This window comes from Vombatus ursinus, unplaced genomic scaffold (genome assembly GCF_900497805.2).
Source record: "Vombatus ursinus unplaced genomic scaffold, bare-nosed wombat genome assembly UNPS02004596.1, whole genome shotgun sequence".
Classification (NCBI taxonomy): Eukaryota; Metazoa; Chordata; class Mammalia; order Diprotodontia; family Vombatidae; genus Vombatus; species Vombatus ursinus.
In genome coordinates this window covers 1,582,630-1,608,576 of record NW_020944374.1, presented here as the reverse complement: position 1 = coordinate 1,608,576, position 25,947 = coordinate 1,582,630, and the positions used below count along the sequence as shown (strand labels likewise).

At 45.3% G+C, this 25,947-nt stretch overlaps 1 protein-coding gene across 3 annotated transcripts in view; it reads right to left on the bottom strand.

Moving 5' to 3' along the window:
• GRIA3 (glutamate ionotropic receptor AMPA type subunit 3) overlaps positions 1–25,947 on the bottom strand; it is a 278,796-nt gene that overhangs the window by 180,472 nt on the left and 72,377 nt on the right. For all 3 annotated transcript variants that reach the window (XM_027838756.1, XM_027838764.1, XM_027838747.1), the window contains exon 3: positions 18,311–18,550. In XM_027838756.1, coding sequence (XP_027694557.1) covers positions 18,311–18,550 — 240 coding nt within the window. The remainder of the gene's footprint in view (positions 1–18,310; positions 18,551–25,947) is intronic.

Sequence of the window (25,947 nt, the reverse complement as noted above, 5' to 3'; positions counted from 1 at the left end):
TAGTAGTAGTAGTAGTAGTAGTAGTAGTAGTAGTAGTAGTAGTAGTATCACCATTTCAAGCCTAACCTGTGGAATGTAAGGGGGCCCATTGTACAGTAGAAAGAGACTGGCTCAAAAGGCAGATCCTTGTTCGAATCTTACCTCTCATACTTTGCTATCTGTGTGATCTTGGACAAGTCTCTGGGCCTCAGTTTCCTCCTCCATAAAACAAGGAGGTTGGACTGGATGGCCTCTGAGGTCCCTTCCAGCTAGAGATCCAATGTGGTTCCTTGGAGCCTCTCAGAGGAAAGGGTGAATCTGGAGGCTGGGTACATGCAGCTTTGCTTCCTATTCCTACCTAGTGGACACTTTTATTCTAAAGGGAATTCTTGGCCCCACAAAGCTTTCAAGGCCCAGTGCGATGCCAATCTCCTGGCTCGTTTTGGAGCTTCTCCAGGTAGTCTGGACAAGTGCAGAAAGCTCCCTGATCCCTTCTGTGATGTGTCTGGATCGATCGCCTCCTTTGGAGACGACTCGGTCCCTCTCTTAGCCATTGTCTTCCTCTCCTTCACAGATGGACGAGAGAGAATAGTCTGAGCATCTGGGGAAGAGCATTTTCTTCCCAGAGAAGTGTCATGTGGATTAGCCGTTCCTGGGCTCCCCTCCAATGGCACAGATAACCGAGAGACGCTGGCATGGCCTTCCACATTAACCCTAGGAGCTGATCTGCTGTAAAGCCCTCTGTTCACCAGCTCTGCGCCAGCCCTCCCGGCCGGCTGTCATCCCTGTCACTTTGCCTATGTGGGCATTTGGAAACAATTTGTTTTGTTTACTCTCTTGCTGGGAGCTGAGGAGATTAATTTCATCTTGCTCTTGCCTTGTCTTGAGGGAATTGAAGCAATTCTGTAAATATCAGCAGGCTGGGCAGAATGGAATAGTGGAGAATCTGGGCCCAGCAACCACCACCTAAACGGCACTAGAGCCAGCGTCCAGCCAGCCCCAGGTGGCATGAAGTAGTGGGTCAGGAGAGGTAGGTCTGAGTCCTAGCCCTGTCACTTCTCATCTGTGTGACCTTAGGTCAGTCACTTGCCCCCTCTGAGCCTCAGTTTCCCTAGAGCAGACCATGCTTTACATCCCACCCAGCTATCTACCTTGATCTATGTCCTGCCATATCCTTCTCCCCTTCTTCATTTCTCTTCAATTTCTTGAAGCCTCCCAATGGCCAGCTGCAGGGAAAGTGAGGGAAAAGTGAGTGACATTAAAGTCCCTAGAAGGGGAGAATGCCCAGAGCCAGGGGCACAATGGTCATAGCGACCAACTTAGAGCTATCCCCAACGAGGCTTTGGGAGCTACTGTTTGAAGACACCTGGGTAGTGACACATCAGTCTCCTCCTCCCTCCTTCCCAGGAGAGTGCCAGGATGGCCTTGGGCACAGAAGGGAGGGCATATGATTACAGTACTCCAATTGCTTTCATATTACTACTAAATTCCAGGACTTATTTTCAACCAACCCACTGAGGGAGGGTTTGGGTGTTCTGAAGAGACACCAAAACCACATAAAGAGATACGTTGGGGCTTACGCATGTTCTGCCTCACCTCCCTTCCAGGATGGTTGGAATTTAGTACAAACATGAAAGAAATTGGAGTACTCTAATGATATAGAGAATGATACAGAAAAATGTGAGAACCAGAAAGAACTCTAGAATTTAGAACCTAGAATGTCAGAGTTGGAAATGACCTTAGAACATAGTATGTTAGAACTAGGTGGGACCTTAGAACATAACGTGAGAGCTAGGAGGGCTCTTAGAACCATACAATGATGAACTGGAAGAGCCCTTAGAAAAAAGAACACCAGAAGTGGAAGGGACCTAAGAACCTAGCACCTTAGCACTGGAAGGGACATTAGAATGTATAGTAGAACATGGAATGTCAGAGCTGGATGGGCCCGTAGAATAGGGAATGTTAGTGCTGGGTGGAACCTTGGAATGTAGAAAATAGAATGTTAGAATTGGGAAGGAATTTAGAAAATGGATCATATACAAAGTTAAAGCTGAAAGAGAAATAAGAGATCATTTAGACCAGCACTCTCATTTTACAGAAAAGGAAACTGAGGCCAGGGAAGTGACTTGTCCAAGGTAACACATAGGATCCTATGTCGAGAGCTGGAAAGGACCTCAGAGGCCATTGAGTTTAACCCTTTCATTTTACACAGGAGGAAACTGAGGCTCAGAGGGCTGAAGTAACCGGGCCATGGTCACACAAGCGTGTGTTTCAGCAGCAGTACTTGAACTTAGGTATTCTAGACTCCAATGCCAGCTGTCTGGTCACTACACTGAAATTCTTCTCAAATAGCTTGGACACAAGGCCATTAACTTTTATCATTGCTTCCAAACATACTCCAAATTTGATCGAAAGAAAGCTGAAGAGAGGCAAAGGAGGAGAGTGGAAATAGCACTAGACTTGGAGTAGAGGGACCTGGGTTCAGATCCTGTCTCTCTCACTTACTACCTGGGTGACCTTAGGAAATACCTTCCCCTCTCTGGGCTGTGGTTTCTTCATCTGTAAAATGAACAGTTAGACCCCAGGATCCTCCCAGATCCTTCCTGGTTCTCAAACCCACAGCCCTATGAAATCCTGGTCCCAGTATGCTTGGGTTATCTGGTTCACCTGAGACTCAGTTTCCTCATCTGTAAAAATGAGAATGGAGCCCTGTACTATCTACTTCATAGGGGTGCTGTCAGGAAGGTGCCCTGCAAACTTACAGTCCTAAAGAAATGAGAATTACGAGCATTACAATATGAGCCCGGAACCTGGCAATTGCCCACAAAGGAAGGACCAATGTATGTCTTGGATAAGATGAAGGGAGGTTGTCATGGGACTGGGCCAAAATCAATGCCAAGGGCAGCTACTAAAACAAAGCTAGCCAAAGAAGCCCCACCCCCAAGGTGAGTGGAGCCCTGCCCCCAGAAAGAGCGGAGCCCCACAAATGCACAGACTCCCACTGGCCTCTTCTCCTGACCTGATCTTAATTAGCCTCTATCCTAGTGCCCAGAAAGCCTGCTGAGCCAGTTAGCATCGGAGAATTAATCAGATCATTTGGGGAGCCGACAGAGTGCAGGCCAGCAGCCCAGGGGGTGGCATGCCTGGCAGCAGCCCAAAAAGGCCTGATGGAAGGCAGGCTCTCTTTTTTTCTGCCCCCATGTCCCACCAATTAAAGGCATTCAATGTGCTGGGCCTGTGGGGAGGAGGGAATTGCCTCTCTTGTCTTAATCCTCTTTCCAGGCCTTCTGGATAGCTTTCTGCACAGGTCTCCAAGGTGGGCAGGGATCTGCCCCAGGCCAAGAGGCAGTAGTTCTGTTTATCTTCAAGAGTCCTGCAACTGCAGCCCTGATTGAGAGGCAGGGAGATGGGCCGGGATGGGGCTCAGACTTGGGGGGGGTTCAAGCCTTGACTCTGTTGCTTATTTGCTGTGTGAGCCTAGGTCTTCCCTCTCTGAAACTCAGTTCCCTGTCCTGTCAGGAAAATGGGAATAATTTACTTAACTGATCTATCACAGGGCAGCTAGGTGGCGCAATGGATAGAGTGTGGGCCCTTGGAGTCAGGAAGACTTGAGTTCAAATGTGACCTCAGACACTTACTAGCTGTGGGACCCTGAGCAAGTCACTTTATCCTGTTTGCCTCAGTTTTCTCACCTGTAAAATGGGGACACACTGGACAATGAAATGGTAAGCCACTCTAGCATCTTTGCCAAGAAAACCATGGGGTCATGTAGAGTCGGATACAACTGAACAACTGAACAACAACAAATGATCTATCCCACAGGGTGGTGGGAGAAAGTTTCACCTGTCTCTCCTCATAACGCTTTCTCTGTTCTGACAAATTGTGCCACTCTCCATTCCCTGACTGTGACATTCCATCTTTCACCTTAGTAATGCTTTACCAGCACTTCCCAGAATTTTCTACTTCCTTCAAAGCTCACCTTGGGTACTATCTCCAATGGGAAGTCCTTCCTGGTCTCTCTATCCACTGAGATGATATATCCTCCCCCCTCTCCCTGTCTGGAACTGTGATATCATCGGTATAGGGAACTCCCAGATGAGGGAACTCCTTTTCTAAATTCAGGTCAGCACCTTCTCTGCCACATTCAGGCTTAGAGAGCTGACAGAGCACAGAGAGGTCACTCACGGTCACACAGCCAGTGGATAACAGAGGCAGTTCCTGAACTCAGGTCTTTCTGGCTACAAGGCCAGCCAGTACCAAAGGACAAGAGTGAGTTAGTCCCTGCCCTCAAGGAGCTTACAATAATGTCAGTAGCTCTCTCTGCTGGGGAGGTTTGAGCCTGCCTCTTGGCACTGTCCCTGGGCTCTGAAGAGTGAAGAGCCATCACTTTGTTTTCTTTTAGGAAGCAAGGCAAGACCACTGCAGGGCAAGAGGGATATGTGGTGTTCTGGTAATGGTTTCCCACTTTGTCCATGAAGCCTTCCCTGGCACCTCTAGCCTCCACTGAATCGACTGTCCTTTGCCGGACATCCTGGGCCACACCATCTAGGCCTTGGTCACATACTGCATTCTGGACTGTTCCTTAATTGTTTTGGAGGTATTCGTTTTGTTCCCTATACCCCACACTTAATCCAGTGCTGAGCACACAAGAGATGCTTACTAAATGCTTGCTGGTTTGACCCTGTGACGCACAGGTAGATACTAAGGCCCTTGTTAGCTGCCTGCCATCATTCTTCCCTTGACCTTGCTCCCCTCTCAAGCTAATGTGCTATTTCTTTCCTTCTTTTCACTGTGAAACCTCTGTATTGAACCATCTATAACCATCTGCACCTCCTGCCTCTCCCCAGCCTCCTCTCATCCGGCTTCTGTCCTTGCTGCTCTTCTGAAACAACTCTCTCAAAGGTTACCAATGAACCCCAAATCCAGTGGCCTTTTCTCCATCCTAATTCTCCTTCATTTGACACTCTTGGCTATGCCTCCTTCCATCCTAAAACTCTCTGCTCCATTAGCTTAACATGCTGTCAACTCAAAGACAGTCCAAGTGTCACTGCTAGCCAAGGCCCCCCCCAAAGCTGGGGGAGGCCTGAGGGATGAGCCTCCAAGTCACAGCACAGAGGTGGCCACTGTTGTGACTTCCTACAGACTTACACAGTATATTAATTCTACAAGGGGCATTGAAGGTACCACCAAACACTGACATATTATATTGACTTCAGCTATATCCTCTGAAATGAGAAAAGTCATCCATTAGCCAAAGACTGGTTTGAATCTTAGGATCATAAATTTAGAGCTGGGAAGGACTTTAAAGGTCACTGAGCCCAACTCCCTCATTTTACAGATAAGGAAAACATAGCCCGGAGAGTTAAGTGACTTGCCCAAGGTCATGCAGGTAGGAAGAACTTGAGGCAGAGCTTTCTGCCACTGAGTCCAGAATTGCATATACTGTGGCTGCTGCTACTTCTGCAATCTCCAAGCTAGCAGGGACCTCAGAGGTCACTCCTCACTCATGGCAAGAATTCCCTCCTCAGCACCCTTGCCAGGGGGTCATATGACTCACTCTTTTCCGAGTCAAGCTGTTGTGTATTTGCTCCAGGTGTTCGAAAGTGCTCTCACATTGAGCTAAAACTCACCTCCTTATAGTGTCTGGACACTGCTGCTAGCTCTTCCCTCTGGGACCCAGCACAACAAAGCTCAGTTGTCTCTCACGTGACAGTCTTCAGATGGTTGAGACAAGTCTCACATCCTTCCCTCACATCCTCCAACACACACACACACACACACACGCAAGAATGTGTACACATACACATAAACTCTCTCCACACACACATACACACAGACACACACATAAGAATGTACACACATACACACAAACTCTCTTCTCCACACACACACACACAAACACACAAGAATGTATACACATACACACAAATCCTCTCCCCCTACACAGACACACACACAAACACACAAAGACACACTCACAAACAGACATACACACACATACACACAGCCTTCTCTTTTCCAGGCTAAACATTCCTAGTTCCTTCAATATTGTTTCCAGTTGTTTCTCCATCCTGGTCATTCTCTCTCTTTTCTCCGTCTCAAAGCAGAAAAGAAAAAGATGATTCTATATGAATCTGTACAACTCTACTCTGGACATTTCTTTTAAAAAGTACATAATAAACTCACTGTGTTACTTTACAAGCTATCTTGCTTGTCTGTTTCCTCTGGTCTTCTTCTGTGCATTTTCCTTTAATTACTTCAAAAACCTGCCTCTTTCTATGTTTTGGCAATATCACTAACCCCTCTTTCTTACTTCCCCTCACTCCAATTGAAAATAAGAGAAACAAGACCTTTGTGACAAATATGCACATTCACACAAAACCAACCCCACACATTGCCTGGGTCTGAAAAGAAATGTCTGCATTTGAGCCTACCATCTCTCTGTCAGGAGGTGGAAAGCATGTTTCATCAGCAGTGCTCTCAAGTTGGGGTCGGACATTCATTGCATGTTGTTGTCATTGTATAGATGGTTCTCCTGGTGCTGCTCACTTCATTCTGCATCAGTTCATACAAGTCTTTCCTGGTTTTCCTGAAACCATCTCCTTCACCATTTCTTACAGTACAGTACTATTCCATTAAACCCATACACCAAAACGCATTCAATCATTCCTAATTACTGAACACATCCCAGCTTTTCAATTTTCTTTCTAAATCATGGCACTGAAATTCAACAGTCTTTCAGGTGTGGTCTGACCATCGCAGAGTCCAAAGGGACTCTGACCTAGCTGTATCTAGACAGGATCCCTCTCTTACTGCAGCCCAAGATCACATGATCTTCTTTGGCTGCCATATGGCTGGTGACTGCTGAGCACATAGCCCACTAAACTCCCCCGGATCTTTCTTTTAATATGAATTGTTTTCCATCCACACTTCCTTATCTTGTACTTTTGAATTTGATTTTTTCAAAGCTACATGCATCACTTTAAATCTATGCTTATTACCTTTTGCCTCCTTTGGGCAGGCCCATTGCTCTAGTGGCCAGGAGTGGAGAATCTGAGGCCTCGTGGTCTTCTAGGTCCTCGGGTGGGGCCTGTTTACTGAGTCCAAGTTTTACAGAACAAATCCTTTTATTAAGGGGATTCAGTCAAAGGGCTGCACTTGAGGACCTAGACGCCACATGTGGCCTGGAGGCCGCAGGTTCCTCACCTCTGTAAACCTATTGAGATCTTTTTTGAATCTTGATTCTGTGATCCAACATAGCGTCATAGGATCATGGAGTTAGAGCCCCACAGGATCAGAGATTTACAGCTAGAAGGGACCACAGAGGCCATCTGTCCTAAGCCCCCTCACCTTTACAGATGTAGAAACTGAAGCCTAGGGAAGGAAGTGATTTGTTCAAGGTCACACATAAAAGCTCTAAAGCTGGAAGAAGCCTCAGAGGCCCTCTAGCCCAACCTTCTCATTTTACAGAGGAGGAAATGGAGGCCCAGGGAGGTCAGGTGACCTGCCCAAGATCACATATATTAGCTATTCTTTCCATTTTGGGTCCATCCTCAAATTGGATAAGCATGTCTTCACGTATAAGTACTTCAAATGAACAGTGAGCTGGGCCCAACGTTATGCAGCAGAAGACACAGAACTGGAAAATGGTAGAGTACTTTCAATGATTCCCTGGCTGCTCAGTGTCATAGAAGCCCATTTCCAGCATCAATAGTCTTCAAGTGAAGAAACATGAAACACCATGATCTCAGAATTATACTTACAAGTAACGCTTTGGGCATGGAAAGATGCATGGCAGATGCAAGCCAGCAACATCATGTCACCATGTACACTTGCAAATGAGAAATGGGTAAAAACCAGCAGCCAAGATATATGGGTTGAGAAAAGGGAGTAGATGGGTCATAGAGCAACAATGAGAGGTGCCGCATCAGAACTCCTGAGATAGGAAAAGAACCTCCTGGGCATTGGGTGGATTCACTGTGGAAGGTTTACGGAAGGAGACAGGCAATAATTGCATAAGAAGAAAAAAAAATGTGTGTGGGGGTATGTGTGGAGGGTGGGGTGTGGTTTATGCCAGTGGAAAGAGTGTCTACTGTTCTGAGATCTGGGATCCATAGAAGTAAATAATTCATTGCTCACCTATGTCACTGACAAAAGTGTTGACTAGAACTGAGGTTAAGCTAGATCTATTCTGTATGTCATTGGAGACATATTTGTAGGCTGACACTGATCCGATAAGCAACTTTTATTTTAATATAGCCATGCAACCTGGTCATAGATATGTGTACAGGGTGTGGTGGATATGTCTAGGCACGCCACATTGCCTCCCCCACATTTGGTATTTTATGTCTCATATTTTCAGTTTGTATTTTTTTTAAATAAAGCTAAGATACTGATCAAAATAGTTCGATTTTAGATTTTAGTTTGGTTGATGAATAAAAATAATGCCCTTTATAATTGTGTATTCTTAAAAAGTAAATTTCCTCATGCTAATGAAATGCACTGTAGACACTGATGAACCAGAAACAAATCCAACTGTACACTATTACCTCTGTTTCCATTTGAACCTTAACATCCAAATCACATCTTTCTATCTTGTCCACGAGGATGTCATGGCAACTGTCACTTTGGTAGCTGGGTGGCACAGTGGAAAGAGGGCTTGATCTGGATTCAGGATGACTTGAGTTCGAATTAGACTCCAGACACTTACTAGCTGTGTGACCCTGGGCAAGTCACTTATCCTCTCTCAGCCTCAGTTTCCTCTTCTGTAAAATAAGGGGGTTGGACTAGCTGGCTTCTAAGGTCCCTTCCAGCTTTAGATCTAGGATCCTATGTATGACCTGGGTAAGTTATTTCTCCTCTCTGAGCCTCAGTTTCCTCCTCTATAAAATGATGGAGTTGGACTGGATGCCTTCTAAGGTCCCTTCTAGCTCTTGCTAGTATGCTTTGAGAGACTTTGGGAAATGCCCTGCTAAAATCTATGCTATGCTATTGCACTATGGCTATAGTGTCCCATATCTATCAGTTAGTAACCCACTAAGAAAAGAAGAAGGAAAGAAACAATCATTTATTAAAAGTCTACTATGTGTCAGGCACTGTACTAAGTGTTTTTAGCCCTGAGAAGCCAGGGTCCCTGGGACTCAAGTCCCATTGGGGTTTTAGACTTGGAAATGAGACTGTACTCTATAGGAACTGAGTTAAATTATGAACCTAATTCCTTTCACCTTCCCGAAGACTGAGATGGTATAGTGAGTGAGGATGATTACGCCTACCATGTGTTGTGGAGTAAGTTTGTATATTTGTGATTATATCTTTGAAGTAATTATTCCTTTGTACAAGCTTAAGAAACAACAAAAATATTATCTCATTTGAGCCTTCTAACAACTCTGGGAGGTAGGTACAGTTATTATCCCAATTTTACAGTTGGAGAAACTGAGGCAAAGAGAGGCTAAATGACTTGCCCAGGATCACATAGCTAGTAAGGCCAAATTTGAATTCAGGTCTCGCTGATGCCAGGCCCAGGGTTCTACGCACCATACCACCAGCTGTTTCTGAGGTTAGTTTGATGAGTTACTCTTAAACAAACAATGCTAGCTCCTGGTTCTCACCATTTGCCTTCTAAGGACTCCCAAACTATTTGTCTAATACTCTGCTCTAGAACTATCACCAATCTTAAATTTACCTGTTGCTAATTTCCAGAAACCACCTTTTCTTCATTCTTGAACATCAATACTGAATCTGCCCATTTCTAGACTTCTGGGAACTTTCTACCTTTCTGTGACTCTTCCAAGGTCACAGTCAGTGGTTGTGAGATCATATCCACCTGTTCCATCAGTCCCCAGGAACACATTTCATCTGGGTCTGGACTCCTACACTCAGTTACAATAGCTCAATGTCCTCTCACTAGATTCCTCACCTCTCCTGGACTTCAATTGTCTTCACCATATTTCCTTTACCATCACCAACTTGAAGATCATTCTCTTTGACCACAAAAGAGAGGCGCTGAGTCATTCTGCATCCTGACATCTGTTAGCATTATACCACCTACTCTCTTCTCACAGGTAGTAGGCCTATTTCTTCCTGGTTCTTCTTGCTCTGAACAGAGTGATTCAGCATCTTTTTAGGGTTAATTGCTTTTGGGGCTCTGATCTGCCTGGGGAAAGTAGAAATGCATTGGAGAGTAAACCAGAGTCAGAAGAAGAGAGAGAAATCCTGCCACCTGCTGCCTCTTTTACTCCAGAGGAGTAAATGCTATTCAGGTAACTGGTGCATTGCAGGGTGTTGGGGATGGGGGTGGGGGAGGGTGGGCTATTCATTTTGCAGGCCAAAAGGAGCAAGGTATTTTAGCGTGTGGAAGCAGAACTTTGGACATTGCAGCGGAAATGGTAGCTATACCCCTAATTCCAGTCAGCAAATCTAGCATAAGATCACTAGATCAAACATCTTGGAGATCAAATCCAACCCTCATTTGCAAGGTGAGGAAATTGAAACCCCAAAAGGTTATGTCAGACAGCTAGAAAGTAGCAAAGGCAGGATTCAAACCTAGGATCTCTGTCTCTAGTCCCACTGATCTTTCAGTGAGATGGCATGGTAGATGGTGGCCTGGTCCTGGAGTCAGGAAGACCTGAGGTCAAACCCAGCCTCAGGAACTTACCAGCTGTGTGACTGTGGGTAAGTCAATGAACCTCTCTGTGCCTCAGTTTCCTCATATATAAAATGACATTTCTAATAGCACCTACCTCACAGAGTTGTTGTGAAGGGTAAAAGGAGATAGTATTTGTAAAGTGGTTTGCAAAACCTTTAAGTGCCATATAAATGCAAGATGTTATTGCTAATAATTGTTTTGAAGTACTACCTGCCAAGTGTATGGGTAACCCATTCCCATTATGGAAAACAATTCAAATCTTATGTCCTACTGATATGAGTGCCATTACCATATTTGAAGAAGAGAACATTTTTGTAAACCCACAAAAGAAGATTTATTCTTTTATCAGTGTACACGTGAAGGTAAGTAAGACCAGAAGATCATGGGATAGATAACTAGACAGGACCTTAGGGGTCACCTAGTTCAACCTCTTTCACTTTACAGATAAGGAAACTGAAGCCCAGAGATTCAATGATTTGCCCAAGATTACACCCTGGTGAAGTATTAGGAGGCACTGTGGGTTGGTGGCAAGAGCAATGGATTCAGAGTCAGAGAATTTAGCTACTACCTGTGTAACATTGGGTAATTCACTTCACCTCAGTTTCCTCCTCTGTAAAATGAGGGGGTTGAACTAGATGGTTTCCATAGTGCCTTCCAACTCTAGATCTTTGATTCTACGTGTGACCTTCGGCAGAATAATTTTCCCTTTCTAGGCCTCAGTTTCCTTCTCTTTAAAATGAGGGTCTCTGAGGTCCCTCCTAGCACTAGACCTATGATCCTATGACCTATGTGCTTCTGAATCTCAGTTTTCTTCTAAATGGAGGGACTCTCTGACAAAGGCCTCATTTCTCAAATATATAGAGAAATGAGTCAAATTTATAAAAATAAAAGCCATTCCCCAGTTGATAAATGGTCAAAGGATACGAATAGGCAGTTTGCTTTCAACAGTCACATAAAAAATGCTCTAAATCACTACTGATTAGAGAAATGCAAACTAAAACAACTCTGAGATACCACCTCACACCTATCAGATTGGCAAACGTGACAGAAAAGGAAAATGATAAATGCTGGAGGGGATGTGGAAAAATTGGGTCACTAATGCGCTGTTGGTGGAACTGTGAGCTAGTCCAACCATTCTGGAGAACAATTTGGAACTATGCCCAAAGGCCTATAAAACCACGCATACCCTTCAGACCAAGCAATACCACTACTTGGTCTGTATACCAAAGAGATTAAAGAAAAGGGAAAGTGACCTATCTGTACAAAAATATTTATAGCAGCTCTTTTTGTCGTGGCAAAAAATTGGAAATCGAAGGGATGCCCATCAATTGGGGCGTGGCTGAACATGTTGTGGTACGTGATTGTGATGGAATATTATTGTGCTATAATAAATGATGAACAGGATAGTTTTGGAAAAACCTGGGAAAACTTATATATATATATATATATATATATATATATAATTCATGCAAAGTAAAGTGAGCAGAACCAGAAGACAGAGTTACACAGTAACAACAATTTTGTAGAGTATCAACTGTGAAAGATTTAGCTGCTCTGATCAAGACAATGATTCCAGACAATTCCAAAAGACCCATGATGAAAAACGCTATCCAGCTCCATAGAGAGAACTGATGAACTCTGGATGCAGACTGAAGCATACTTTTAAAAAATTTCTTTATTTTTATTGTTTGATATGTCTTTTCTTTTGCTATATGGCTAATATGAAAATGTGTTTTGCATGGCTTCATACATATAATCAAAATCAAATTGCTTGCCTTCTCAAGGAGGGAGGGAGAGAATTTGAAACTCAAAAATTTTTAAAATTATTGTTAAAATTTTTTATATGTAATTGGGAAGTTTTTCATGAAATAAATAAAAATAATTAAAAAATAATAAATGGAGGGACTGGGGCTATATGACCTCTAAGACCCCTTTCAGCTCTAAATCCTATAATCTTGTTAGTGGCAGGAGGAGGATTCCAACCCATGTCTTTTGCCTGTCTCTAAATTCTCTGTTCCTTATACCATCCAAACACCTCAACTCGAAGTTCACTGCCACCAAGGAGTTAAGGACACATTCCGATCTGGCAGGGCCTTTGGGAGTGGAATCGGAGAAATATATTACTTGTGGAAAATACCTTTGGAACCCAAGTGTCTTTCCCCAGCCGAGCTGGAAATCTTCCAGTAAACGGCGTCCCCTCCCCGAGAGGCTCTTCTCAGCCAGCATGACAGCCCTAAAGGGTGCCGGTATTTATTAAGAGTCGCCTTTTCTAATCTGCTGCATTGTCCCACTGTGGCGAGAACAATTGCCCCGGTAACTAATCTGCAGTATTGGAGTGGCTGGTTTAATGGCTCGTGATTTTTTCTCCCTGATGATCAGCCCATCCTCAGGAACAAGCTACCAAGCTAATAACCTTTGTGGAAGAGGAAGTGTTTAAATGATAATTTATTTCAACAGCTGACAACAAATTGCTCGGTACTTGCTCTTTTTATGCCTCAAAGCAGTCAAGGATGTGCCGGGCAAAGTATTCAAAAATATGACAGCTCTGGTATTTTCCTTTTCAATGAGATTCTCATTACAGACATATGTACGGCCTTTTCTTCACAAGCCAGTCCAAATAGTCATTCAGCACTCTATACGGGCTCTGGGGTGTTCTCTGATTTGAAGACTCTTCACAATAGATTAGGCAAACTGCAGAAACTACCAAATGTCTCAGCTACTGTCAACCTCCATTATTGCCGCTCAGACGGGAGATTTTGCGTCTGTCTCACAGAGGATAATGTACTCCCTGGGCCTGTCTAATTTATGCAGATGGAAAAAGAAGCCAGAGTTTGAATAAGGCCCCAAACAGAGCTGAGCTGGGCTTCTCTTGTCCCATCCGACATGCATTCATTAAATACCTACTGTGTGCAAAGCCCTGTGCAAGGCACTGGGTAAACAAAGACAAAAAAATGAAGGTCTCTGTGCTCACATTCCACTGGCTTTGTGGTTATTGTTATCATGTCTTTGAATCTGTGCTTGATGGAGAAGATATAGGGGAGAGAGCTATAGTAGTTTGCCCCCTTTCCAAGGCAGCAAGTGCTTGAGATCAAAGATCTATATCTGGAAGGCCTGAAGATACCATTTGAGGCCAGGTTACTCAACTGATGGAGAGAAATTGAGGCCCAGAGAAGGAGAATGGACTTGCTCAAGGTCACACAGCTAGTGAGTCCTTCTCACAAAGGTGATCCATGGAGCCAGGAGGATGGAGCAAGACCACCAGGAAGAGAGCAGGGTAGAGGACCATGCCTTGGAGAAAAAGTCAGATACTGGCATTGATTTGGGCTTCATCTCAGACCTTCTCAGTGAAGAAGCTGCAGATGGTTGTCAACATAAAGGAAGCATTACTGGAAAGTATTTCTAAGAGTAGAGAATGTTGGAACTGAAGGGGAACTTGGAGATCATCTAGGATTCTACATCCAGAGCTGGAAGGGGCCTCAGAGGCCAGCTAGGCCAAGGCCTTGAGAGAGGGATTGTCACTTGCCCAAGGTCATAAGCTCAGCAGTAAGCAGCAGAGGCAGGATTGGAACATAGCTCCTCTTTTCATTATACTATGCTGACCCTCTCCCTTGCACTATGCTAGTCCAATGTAAGGAAACTGAGGTCCAGAGAGGACTTAAGGACACATTGGTAATAAAAAGAATAACTGTCATTTATATAGTGCTTTGGAAGTTTGCAAAGCTCATTATTATCCCTACTTTACAGCATGGCATGGTGGGTAGGGACCTGGCCTTGGAGATAGGGAGACCTGAGTTTAAGTAGTGCCTCTGACACATATGGGCCTGGTGACTTTGAGCAAGCCACTTGTGCACTCTGACTTAGAAAAAACCACATATTAACATTATCTATGTTTTATGATATTTTTTAAATCGTGAGATATTGGGATATAGTGGAAGGAATGTTGCATTTTAAGTCAGGAAGGCCTGGATTCAAATTCCTTTCTTTGTTAGTAACATATCATTTAACGTCTCTAGGCTCAGGACTTCACCAGGGGCTGGATTTCATTGGTATGGGGAACTCCTAGAGAAGGAAACTCCCCCCTATGAATTCAGGTTAGCACCTTCTCTGCAACATATAGGCTTAAAGAGTTACTAAGAGCAGAGTTGTCGAACACACAGCTCCCTGGCTACATGAAGCCCACAGCATTCCAATTTGGCCAGAACTGGATTACAATGAACATTTAATGGGGAAATAGTGAACAAAATAAATAAAAATTGAGGCCCAGAGGGGTCACGTGACTTGGCCTAAGGTCACATAGGTAGTAAAAGACAGAGATAGGATTTGAACTCAGTACCTAGTTCCTAGATCTTGAGCTGGAAAGGCCCTAGGCAGTCATCTATTCCAGCCCCTCATTTTACAGAAAGGGAAACTGAGGCCCAGAGAGAGGTAAAGTGACTTGCTTAAGGCTACACATGGGCAATAAGCACCTGAGGTGAATTGGAATGAACCTAGGGCCTCTGACTCCAGACGGTGATTTCTGGAGGTCTCCAAGGTCACATTATCTCGGGGTTTCAATGAAAGGGTGGGTCTTAAGAGATACCTAGGAAGTCAGTCATTGTGCACCGGAGCAGGAAGTGGTGAGATCTGAGCTGAACCATAAGATCTAGCCCTGGATTTGATACTGCTGGATATTGCATATATATTGTTTGTGAATCAATTTCTCTGGTATGCCCTGATGGTGTGACCTTGAGCAAGTCCCTTCCTCTCCTTGGATTTCAGTTTCCTCCACTGTAAAATCAGGGCATTGGACTAGTTAGTTTGTCTCTGAGGACTCTTCCAGGTCTAGACCCTGTGATCCTATGTATGACCTTGGGTAAGTCACTTTCCCACCCTGGGCCTCGGTTTCCTCTTCTGTAAAATGAGGCGAGATGGTCTAGATGGCCTCCAAGGTCTCTTTCAGCTCAAGATTTATGATGGATCAGAAGACCACAGGATTATAGATTTAGAGCTGGAAGGGACAAAGGCAGCAAGTCTTCATATTACAGATGAAGCAATAGAAGCACTGAGAGGTCAAGTGAGTTGCTCAGGATCACACAGCTGGTAAGTACCTACGGTGGGATTTGAACTCAGTTCATCATGACCCTAAGTCCAGTGCTCTGGCCAGTCTCTGATACTTCTCTTTGTTAGGAACTTGAGTCACTTAGCCTTACTGCCTCCATTTTTCCAACTGTAAAATTGGAGGGGTTGGATTAGATGCCCCCTAAGATGCTATGAACCCAAGTGAGGGGAAAGGGAGCAGCCCCTTGGTTCCCTGCAGCCAAGTCTGTCCAAGTCACCTGCCCAAAGCAGAGGCCACAAGCAGAGCTTCTGAGCCCTCATTCAAGGCAATAGAAACTATTTTATGGCTCAATGGTTTTCAGATGATAATGAGTTTCCTATCAGTGGAAGTATCTAAAAGAAGGCTGGGAGGGCCACTTATTAAGGAATAATGTTATGGAGGGGATTCCTGTGAAGACAGAGGTTGGACTAAATCCACTCTGAGGCCTTATTACAGTTCTAAAATTCTGGGATTCATGAGTGCAGTTAATGAGCTAATAAGGGACAAATCAGCTTTGCTTTAGGGGAAAATCTCTGAGGAATGGGGTCTCATGGTCCTCTGTGGGGGGGGGTCTATTACTGTGAATAGATCCCATGATGGCATACTTAGGGCTCACACTTCCGCCAGACTAATGTTTCATATATACAGATGTGCATATGGCACTCCTCAGCTCAAACATCCTTAGTGGCTCCCTGTTGCCTCTTGAAGAATTCACGCTCCTGGCCTGACATTCAGGTCTCTCCAGTCCTTTGTGCCACCCAACCTTTCTAGCCTCTTTTCATCATTCTCTCTCTGCCCTCTCCATTCTATACAAAACTAAACTAATCTGCCCTCTGCACATGTGCTGTGCTGTCTCCAGCCTCCATGCTTTTGCTTATGCCATTCTCTCCACCAAGCGTGTCCTTCCTTCCTTGCTTTGCCCAGCAAATTCCTGCCCATCCTTTAAACTGAAGTGTCACCTTCTCCAGAAGCCTCCTGATTCCCCCAGTCAGTCCCCCTTGGACACCCTCTTAGCACCTTTTTCTGTCCCACTCCCAGGCATTTATCAAGCAACATTATACACGCTAGTGATCTATGCTGGTGCCTTGCCTGTCATGTGTGCACCCCATGTGGCCCATGCCCTACATCCTTTGCCAGAGCTGAGCACAGGGTTCTAGATGCAGCAGGGGCCTCCTCAGTGGTTGGTGACTGGCCAAGCTTTGGGTGAGCTTGGACAAACCAGGAGTATAACATTTGGTTACAGATCAGGCCCTTGGTTTCAGAGTTTCTCCATCCAGAGTATCTCAACACATTGTCTCAATAGCAATTGTGAAAACCTCCACAAAGCAGCATTCTGGCCATGCCTTAGCTCCTGTATCTCTCTCTACTACTTGCTAAGGGGCCACTCTAGGAAGACCTGGGGTGAATAGAGATGGGAGGCCACAGGCCTTGGTCCATGTCTCAACTTAGCTCTTAATCAGCTGCACAATCACAAGCTGTTTCTTGGGCTTGGCATGTCCTCCCTCTCCATCCTGGCCTGGGGAATTCTTACCCAGCCCAGATGCTACCACTTCCAGGAAGCCTTCCTTGATTCCTCTAGTTGGTAATGGTCTCTGACCCCCACCTCCACTCCCTATCAGAATTTATCAATCATTTTGTACTTAAGAATAACAGACAATATTGCATGTTATCTTTATATGAGTTTCATCACCCTACAAGAAGGGATCTGTGTCATCTAACAGAACCTCGCACAGATCTCTGCATACACAATGTGGGATCAAATGTTTGTGGAATTTTCAATAGGCATATCAGATCTGTGCCTGGTACGGAGAAAGTGCTTAGTAAATGCTTGTTAATGGATTGATTCTCAGAGCCTTAGTTTCCTCATCTGTCAAATGAGGACACTGAAATCTGTCTTCCCTACCAGGGAATTAGCCGCCCACTCCTCCTCCAAACAAACAAACATTCTTCTGGCCCAAGGCTCTCTCCACCTTGGACTGAATGAATTTTTTTTGGTACACATTTTAGATCAAATAATTAGTTAAGACAAATAATTTTTAGGGGGAAGAGCTCAGGTGTTTTCTTTTTTACTGCTATTACCAATGGTGCTCTCCCTCTTTACTGTTTGACTGTTCATGTAGCTTGGATGAAATTGGAGTTAATAACTCTCTTCCTTCTGGTGACAGGGAGGACCACCAGGCCTTACTCTCTGCTCAGCCATTGTATCCCAAGAGCCTCTAGGCCTTACCTTCTCCCCTGTGTCTACATCCTGCAGTCTCCTAGCACTGTCATCTGATCAACTTATATAACCTACATCATCAGGGATACAGATCCCTGGGCCTTTCCATCTGCCTCACTGATGCACCCTTAGGACTTTTGTGCCTTTCCATCTGTCCAACAGATGAACTTTTTTTTTTTAATGTGTTGTATCCCCCAATGGAATGTGAGCTCCTTGAGAGCTCTCTTGATCTTTTCTATTTGTATCTTGAGGCTTAGCACAGTAGTAAATGGCCCATGGTAAATACTTAATAAATACTTTTTCAGTCAGTCATTCATTATTCATTCATTCATTCTTTCATTAACTCATTCACCAGTTGAAAGAAGAAGGAACTGTGTATATCACAACTTACCTCTTTCAGTGTCATACAGGTACACAAACTTCTCCCACTTATAGTGGCTCAGCAGATTCAAGATGGCGCCCTTCAGTGCCGGCCGCATCTGGATGACAAACTGCACATCGGCATCAGTGGGGAAGCTGGGTGTGACAAAGGATGTATGCAGAGCCCCACAGAAGGAGGTCAGGGTGTTCATTGACATCTGGTCATAGAACCCGAAGATAGCATACACCCCTCTGGAGAACTGGGAGCAGACTGTAATGAAAGAAAGAGAGAAACCTTTCAATAACCTCATACTGATGGAGGGGGAAAAAGGCCATTTTTGGAGTCCTTTGACCTGAGTCAGAGTCCCAACTCTGACACCGAACTTATACCCTACAGTATGGCACTGAATCCCTATGAGCCTCAGTTCTGGCACCTTGCCTGTCATGGTATAGAGTGCTAGACTTGGAAGATCTGGGTTTGAATTCAGGCTCCAACACCAATAGCTGTGTGTGACCCTGGGCAAATCACTTTTCTTCTCTCCATCCCCTAATCAGTAACATGAGGTGAATACTACCCATTACTATCAGGGTGTATCCTTCTACCCTGAAAGGCTTTGTAAAGTACTGTACTCTCAAAATGACATTGTTTAGACCCTGAGTGTTGATGGGATTGGAAGGACAACATCAAATCACAGGCTTCAAAAGAAAAACAATAACCAAACAAAGCTTTTATAAAGTTCAGAATAAGGTAAGGACCTGCCTCATGCCCCAGACCTTTACCTGACCTCCTCCACACAAAAAGTATCAGAATATCCCCATCCTATGTCCTGTCCCCTCACACTGTTGGCCTTACTGGATGATGATGTGGCCTAGTGGGCTCATGAACCAAACCAGTATCTGCTAATGTGTTATCCCTCCTTCCAGGTAACAGAAGCATTTTAACTGCAGGAAAATGCATGACAATAGCTTGAAGGAACCTGACCTGGAGAAGGGAAGACTCAAGGAGGGCCATGATATCTGTGTTTGAGTGTTTCAAAGGCTGGCATATAGAAGAAGGAATAGATTTCTTTTGCTTGGCCCTATAGGGTAGAACTTGAAGCAATGGGTGGACATTTCAGAGAAGCAAGTGGAGGCTTCTGAACAATCAGTGCTGTCCCAAAGTGGGATGGGCTGCTTGGAAAGGTCATGGGTTCTCCTTCCTTGGTGGTCTTTGAGGAGACACTGGATGACCACTCACTGGATATGTTGGAAGGGAAATTTTATTTTATTATTATTTTTTTTTAGTGAGGCAATTGGGGTTAAGTGACTTGCTCAGAGTCACACAGCTAGTAAGTGTTATGTGTCTGAGGCTAGATTTGAACTCAGGTCCTCCTGACTTCAGGGCTAGTGCTCTATCCACTGTGCCACCTAGCTGCCCCTGGAAGGGAGTTTCTTGTTCAGGTATAGTTTAGACAAGGTGGCTATGGTGTCCCTTTTGGCTCTGAGATTCTTTGATTTATAGGGTCTTAGATCTAGAGCTAAGAGGGCCCTCAGAGGCCATCTAGGCCAACCTCCTCATTTTTACAGAGAAGGATATTCAGGCCCAGGGAGGGGAAAGGACTTGCTCAAGGTCACACAGTAATTATCAGAGGTAGGACTCAGGTCCTCTAATTCCTGAGTCTGAACTTTTCCCCTGTACAATGCTGTCTTCTTAGGCTCTCAACGAATGGTTCTTTTAATGGAAATCTGGGGCACTGAAACAGGTTTATTGGGGTTATTTGGGGCAGGGGCAGAGAGACACTTTGGGCACCCCTTCCCATCACAATTTGTTGGGCACTGCTTATCCAGCCCACATATGGAGCTGACCCTGATTTGGGAGCAACAGGTCCTGCTTTACCAGTGAGGTTAATGGGGGCCCAGGACTGACCAATGCTACCTCTTCCTTCCTAGGCCTAGGCTCCTCTGCTGCCTCCTAGCAGTGAGCAGTCCTGGCCTCTCCCTGATAACACCATAATTTAATTACCATCTTTGGGTTCATTTCCTGGCACACAGTTTTGCTTTCAGGAGCACACTGCCTCTTCACAGTCTAAATGGTTATTTCTGCAATTACATGGTATAGAGCTAAGCTGTGCCAAAGGAAATGCTGCTTATCAGCATCAGAGCCTGCTCAAAGGGAGCAGCGAGCAAATGTAGGCATTAACCCGGCAAAACATGGTGCTTCTTTGGGGTGGGGGGGAAGCATTGTTTTTCTCCATAAGCCACAGAATGTTGCATTTCAGGGTTGGGAGGGACCCCAGAGGTCATGCAGTCTGTCTTCTGAGCAGAAATTCCCATTACAATTTCTCCAGGTAGTCATCTAGCCTTGCTTGAAAACCTACAGAGACAGGGGGCTCACTGCCCTGTGAGACAGCCCATCCCTTTGTTGGACCATTTTCCTTCTTAGGAACTTGTTCCTCATGCAGAGTTGATTCCTTATAACTTCTGCCCTCTGGTCCGAGATCTACCCTCTGTGGTCAAGTAGAATAATCAGACTCTCTTCCTCCTGGAAGCTCTTCTGATACTTGAAGACATCTACCATCAGGGAGTATTGTAAAGATTTGGAGTAAGAGGACATGGGTTTTAATATTCAACAAGTATTTATTAAGTACCTACTATGTGCCAGGCTCAGCACTAGGCACTGGAGACATAAAGGCAATGAATTAAATAAGCTGTACTTACAGGGGCCTTACATTATAATGGGGGAGAGTCTTGACTCTGTCATTTGCCATATGACCTTGGATAAGTTGCTTCCCCTACTTGGGCCTCAGTTTCCTCATCTATAAAATAAGAAGCCTGGTCTAGGACCATAAGATCATGCAGATTTAGAGCTAGAAGGACCTCGGGCCATCTAGCCCAATGCCCTCATTTTACAGATGAGGAAACTGAGGCCCAGATAGGGGAAGGGACTTGCCTCAGGTCAATCCAGGTGCAAGTGGCAAAATTGTGAAGATCTTTTACAGTTCTAATTCATATGAACCCATGTGTTTCCTAAACCTTCCCGTCTCCTGGGTAAACATCCCCAGTTCTTCCAAGCTAAGGGATCGTTCTGGTCTGAGTTTATCAACATCCTTTAAAAAGTTTTGGCAATGGGAAGAGATGCAGAGAAATACAATGGGTTGGATTGGGTGAGGGTGGTCCTCCAGACCCTCTTGGTGTTCAAAAGCAGCAGACTGGGAGTGAAGGGCCTGGATTATAGTACTAGCTCAGTCACTATCTTACTGTGACTGAACCTTGGTTTCCTCTTCTTCAAAGTAAGGATAATACAACTTGCACTGTCTCATTTACTGGGCTGTGATTTAGAGAAAATGAAGTAATACCCCTAAAAACACTTGGGGAAGAATTAAAAGTCGTGAATTAACCCAAGGTAGGGCCATTATCCATTGTAATAATGACAATAAAGGACTCAATAAAACTAATTGGGGGTCACCAATGTTAGTCGTTTCCATTCCTACCACAGACTAGATGGATTTTTATCCATAAACCATTCGAAGTCAGAAGGCCTGGATTCAAACCCCAGCTCTGCCACTTCCTAGCTGTGTGACCTTGGGCAAGGGCCTCCCCCGCTTTGGGCCACAGCCTCACCATCTGGTCCTGGTCCTGATTTACAACTCACTGGACATGGGATTCAGGAGGCATCTTCATCGAAAAGGTCATCGAACTCATGTCCTAGTCTCTTTAAATGAGACACAACAAAAGTTGGCTAGGAAGCTGATTCATATGTCCATGTGCCTTTGTACCAGCTCCATAGCTTTCCATGGACAGACGGAGCTGGCAGAAATGATGCTACATGGTAATAAGCCAAGCAGTAAAACTTGGCATTGAGTAGAGGGTTGCAAAGTAATAATGTGGTCTCTGGGCCTCCAAGCAAACAATGTCAAATCCTCTACAAGTGAACAAATGTATTAGGTTTATTGTCAGTGGGGCCAACAGAGTTTTATTTTCTGTGAGTCAAGGAAGCCTACCTCTTACCCAGTGGAAGAATGAGTCATCATTGACAGACTCTTATCCAAGCCCTGCTTAAACAGCTCCAGCCATGGGGAAGTCCCTCCCTCCTGAAGCTGCCCATTCCTTTGTTAGACAGTGCATTGCTAGAAAACTCTTCCTCATACTGACCTCAAATCTGTCCGTCTATGACTTCTACCCATGGTCCCTAGTTCTGTCCTTTGGCTCCTAATCTATGTAACTATTTGAAGACAGTGATGGTGTCCTTCTCTATTTCAAGCTAAACAAACATCTATAGTGCCTTCCACTGTCGCATGTATGCAATGGTTTTGAAGCCCCTCACCATCTCAGTTGCCTTTTACTCTAGCTTTTCAAGATCTTTCCAAATATGTGGTGTCCAGAACGGACCAGAGTCATTCAGATGGGGTTTGACCAGGGTAGATAGCGCGAGGCAAAGACTGTGTGAGCTTTTCAAGCTGTCACATCAAGCTGTTGACTCATCCTAGTACAGTGTGGTGAAGTCTTAGAATAGTCAGAATGTACACCTGGAGTCAAGAAGACCTGAGCTAAAATCTGGCCTTACATACTTACCAGCTGTGTGACCCTGAGCAAGTTACTTGAATTGTCTGCCTCAGTTTCCTCATCTGTACAATGGGGATAATAAATGCTCCCTACTTCTCAGGGTTGTGAGGATCAAATAAGATAACATTTGTGGAGTGATTTGCAAACTTTAAAGTATTATAAAATACTAGTTGTTATCATCATTAATAATAATAATAACAAAAGTTCAGTTGGTTTTTCACATAAACTGCACTCTAGCCATACCAGTCCAACACTATGCTTGTGCAGTTATTTTTTGGACCCACATGTAGGACTTTACATTAATCCCTATCACTGTTTACCTCTTTAGATTTGGCCCATTATTCTAGAACAATTTGGATGCTGGTTCTGTAGTTCACTAAGTTAGCTTTCTTTCCCAACTTTACCCATACTGGCATAATTTGGTAAGAGTTCTATCTATGCCTTCATTAGTGATAAAAATATCCCACAGCACAGAGCTACTGGTGGTGGGCCCAGCCCTCCACTAACAAGCTTCTTCCAGGTTGATATGGACACATTAAGCACCACCCTTTGAATAGGGGAATTTAATAAGCTATGAATCCGAAACTATGTTATCAGTTAGAATATTTCCAATGGACCGAGTTCTTTAAACCCCATTATAGGGAGGAACAGAAGGCAATAAAGTAATAGTTCACCTTTCACTCTTACTAACTTTAGAGCTGAAGACTTGGGTTGAAATCTTGACTGCAATACTTACTGCCTTGTGACCTTGGACTGGACACTTTATTTCTTTGTCCTCAGTTTCCTCGCCTGTGTAATGAAGGGGTTGGATCAAAATATCTCTGAGGTCCCTTCTAGTTCAAAATCCTGTGATTCCATGTTTTCTTTTCACTAGTCCTAACCTGTCTCATACCCTGTTTTGCTTTTAGTGGCAGTAGGGTAGTGGAAGAGCAGAAAAGAGAGGGGGAAGAGGAGGGCCAGGAGGGAAAAGAAGAGAAGGAAACAAGGAGAAGGGGAGGGAAGGGGAAGGATGAAAAGGGAAGGAGAAAGGAGGGGAGGGAAGGATCCTGGATTCAAATTCTACCTCTGACTCTTACTAGCTATGTGACCATGAGTGACTCACTTAACCTTGCTGGGCCTCAGTTTCCTCACCTGTAAAATGGTGATAATAATCCTAGTGGTACCTAGAGCAGTGTTAAATAAAGGACTTTGCAGACCTTAAAATTCCATAGAAACGTAGGCTCTGATTTCAGTAGGCTGTTTAATTCTGTTTGGATTGGGTACAGATCAGGGTGGCTTTGGAGGCAGGCCAGCCTTGCCTGTGGAACAGGCAGAGTGATGGTAAGCCCTGGGTCCTACTGACCATGAAGAACACTGGATTTGGAGCCAGAAACCTGGGTTGAAATCCCAGGTTCTGTTGTTGTGTGACTTTGCCCAAGCTCCCTTCCTGCCTCAGCCCCTCATCTGTAAAAGCAAGGAATTGGAATAGAAAGACCTTTGAGGTCCCTTTCAGCACTCCAGCTAGGATTCTAGGATCTGCATGAAATGAACGCAGTGGCTGGTCTGTGATGAATAGTCCCTGGTCAGATTTGGTCTCATACCACGTCCCACATATCTTTGGCACAAACAGGGATTCAGGACTTCTTGTATGCCAGGCAAGGTGCTAAAAACTGGCGAGTCAAAGATGAAGTGAAACAATCCCTAGTCTCCAGTACCTTCTGTTCTACCCCTGGAGAGAACCTGTATCTCTAGAAGGATACACAGTATAAATATGATTAGAAGAAATCCAAGGCAGTTCATTACAGTAAGAGAATGTTGGGGAGTGGGGGTGGGGCAGGGAGGAGTCAGGGGATCCAGACCAAGGAGAGTGTTTGGGATTGGTTTGAGCTGGGGCTGGGGTCCCTAAAAAGGATCCTAGAGCCAGAGCTGGAAGAGATCTCAGAGGCCATCTTGTCCAGCCTCCTTATGTTACAGAGGGGGAAACTGAGGCCCAGAGAGGGGAAGCGACTTGCCCAAGGTCACACAGCCAATAAGGGACACAGCCTGACTGTGACGCAAGTACTTTGACTCCCAAAGAATCAATGCTGCCCTAGGAGAAGGCTCAGGGAAGGCCGAGAGCGGGGGATCCTGCCTGGGGCAAAGGACGAGCCTCCTGGGAGGAGGTGCTCAGTGGGTGCCCGGGGGCAATTTGAGCAGTTGGAAAGCCCGGGTTGCCAGGCACTGCAGAGACGCAGTGGGCGGGCTGGCGGGCGGGAGAGGTGGAGGCGGCGCTGAAGACAAGCTTCACCTACTTCCCCAGTCGCCCAGAACAGGCTGTGCTCTCCCCTTCTGGGCCCGGCCACGTCTATTTCTGGCCCGAGCCGGGTCTCCTCGCACACAAAAACCTCTCCCGGGGCTTTTCTCTTTGTCTTGGTGCAGCCCTCCCCAGGGCCAGCTGCAGGGTCACCCCAGTGGTCCCCTGCTAGAGGCCGCCAGGGGCGGTGCCTAAAATGCCCCCGGGGGGTGGAGTGGGGGACAGGCTCGTGGACACGACTTGCTCCAGCCCCCTTATTGGACAGAGGAAGGCCACGGAGACCCAGGGTAGGGAAGGGACGAAGGTCACGCAGCAAGCTAGAAGCAGAGCCAGGATGCTGGTACGGGTGGTCTTTGACTCCAAAATCAGGAATTTGCACAAATGAATGAAACTTACATAATACAGCTGTTAGAATAAGTCCATAGGCTCCTAGATCTTGAGCTGTAAGGGACTTCTAGTCCAACCTCCACATTTGACAGAGGAGGAAACTGAGGCCCAGGAGGGGCAGTGACTTGCCCAAGGTCACAGAGAAGAGAATCCTGCATCTAGAACTGTAAGGGACCTTAGAGGCGATTTGGTTTTCCCTCTCCTTCACCTTATTTTACAGAAGAAAATGAGGCCCAGACAGGGAGGCTGGGGTAGTGCCTTGCCCATGGTCACATATAGAGTAAGTAAGCATCTCAGACAGGATTTGAACCCAGGTTCTCGAAGACTTCAGAGCCAGATGCTCTTTCCACTGGACCACACTGGTCTCAGCCTCTGCCGCCTCCCCCTCCTCCTCTCCCTCTTTCTCTTCCCCCCCCCTTTGCTGGCCGTTCCCCCTTCCCCCCCGCCCCCCCCCTCCCCCTCTCCCC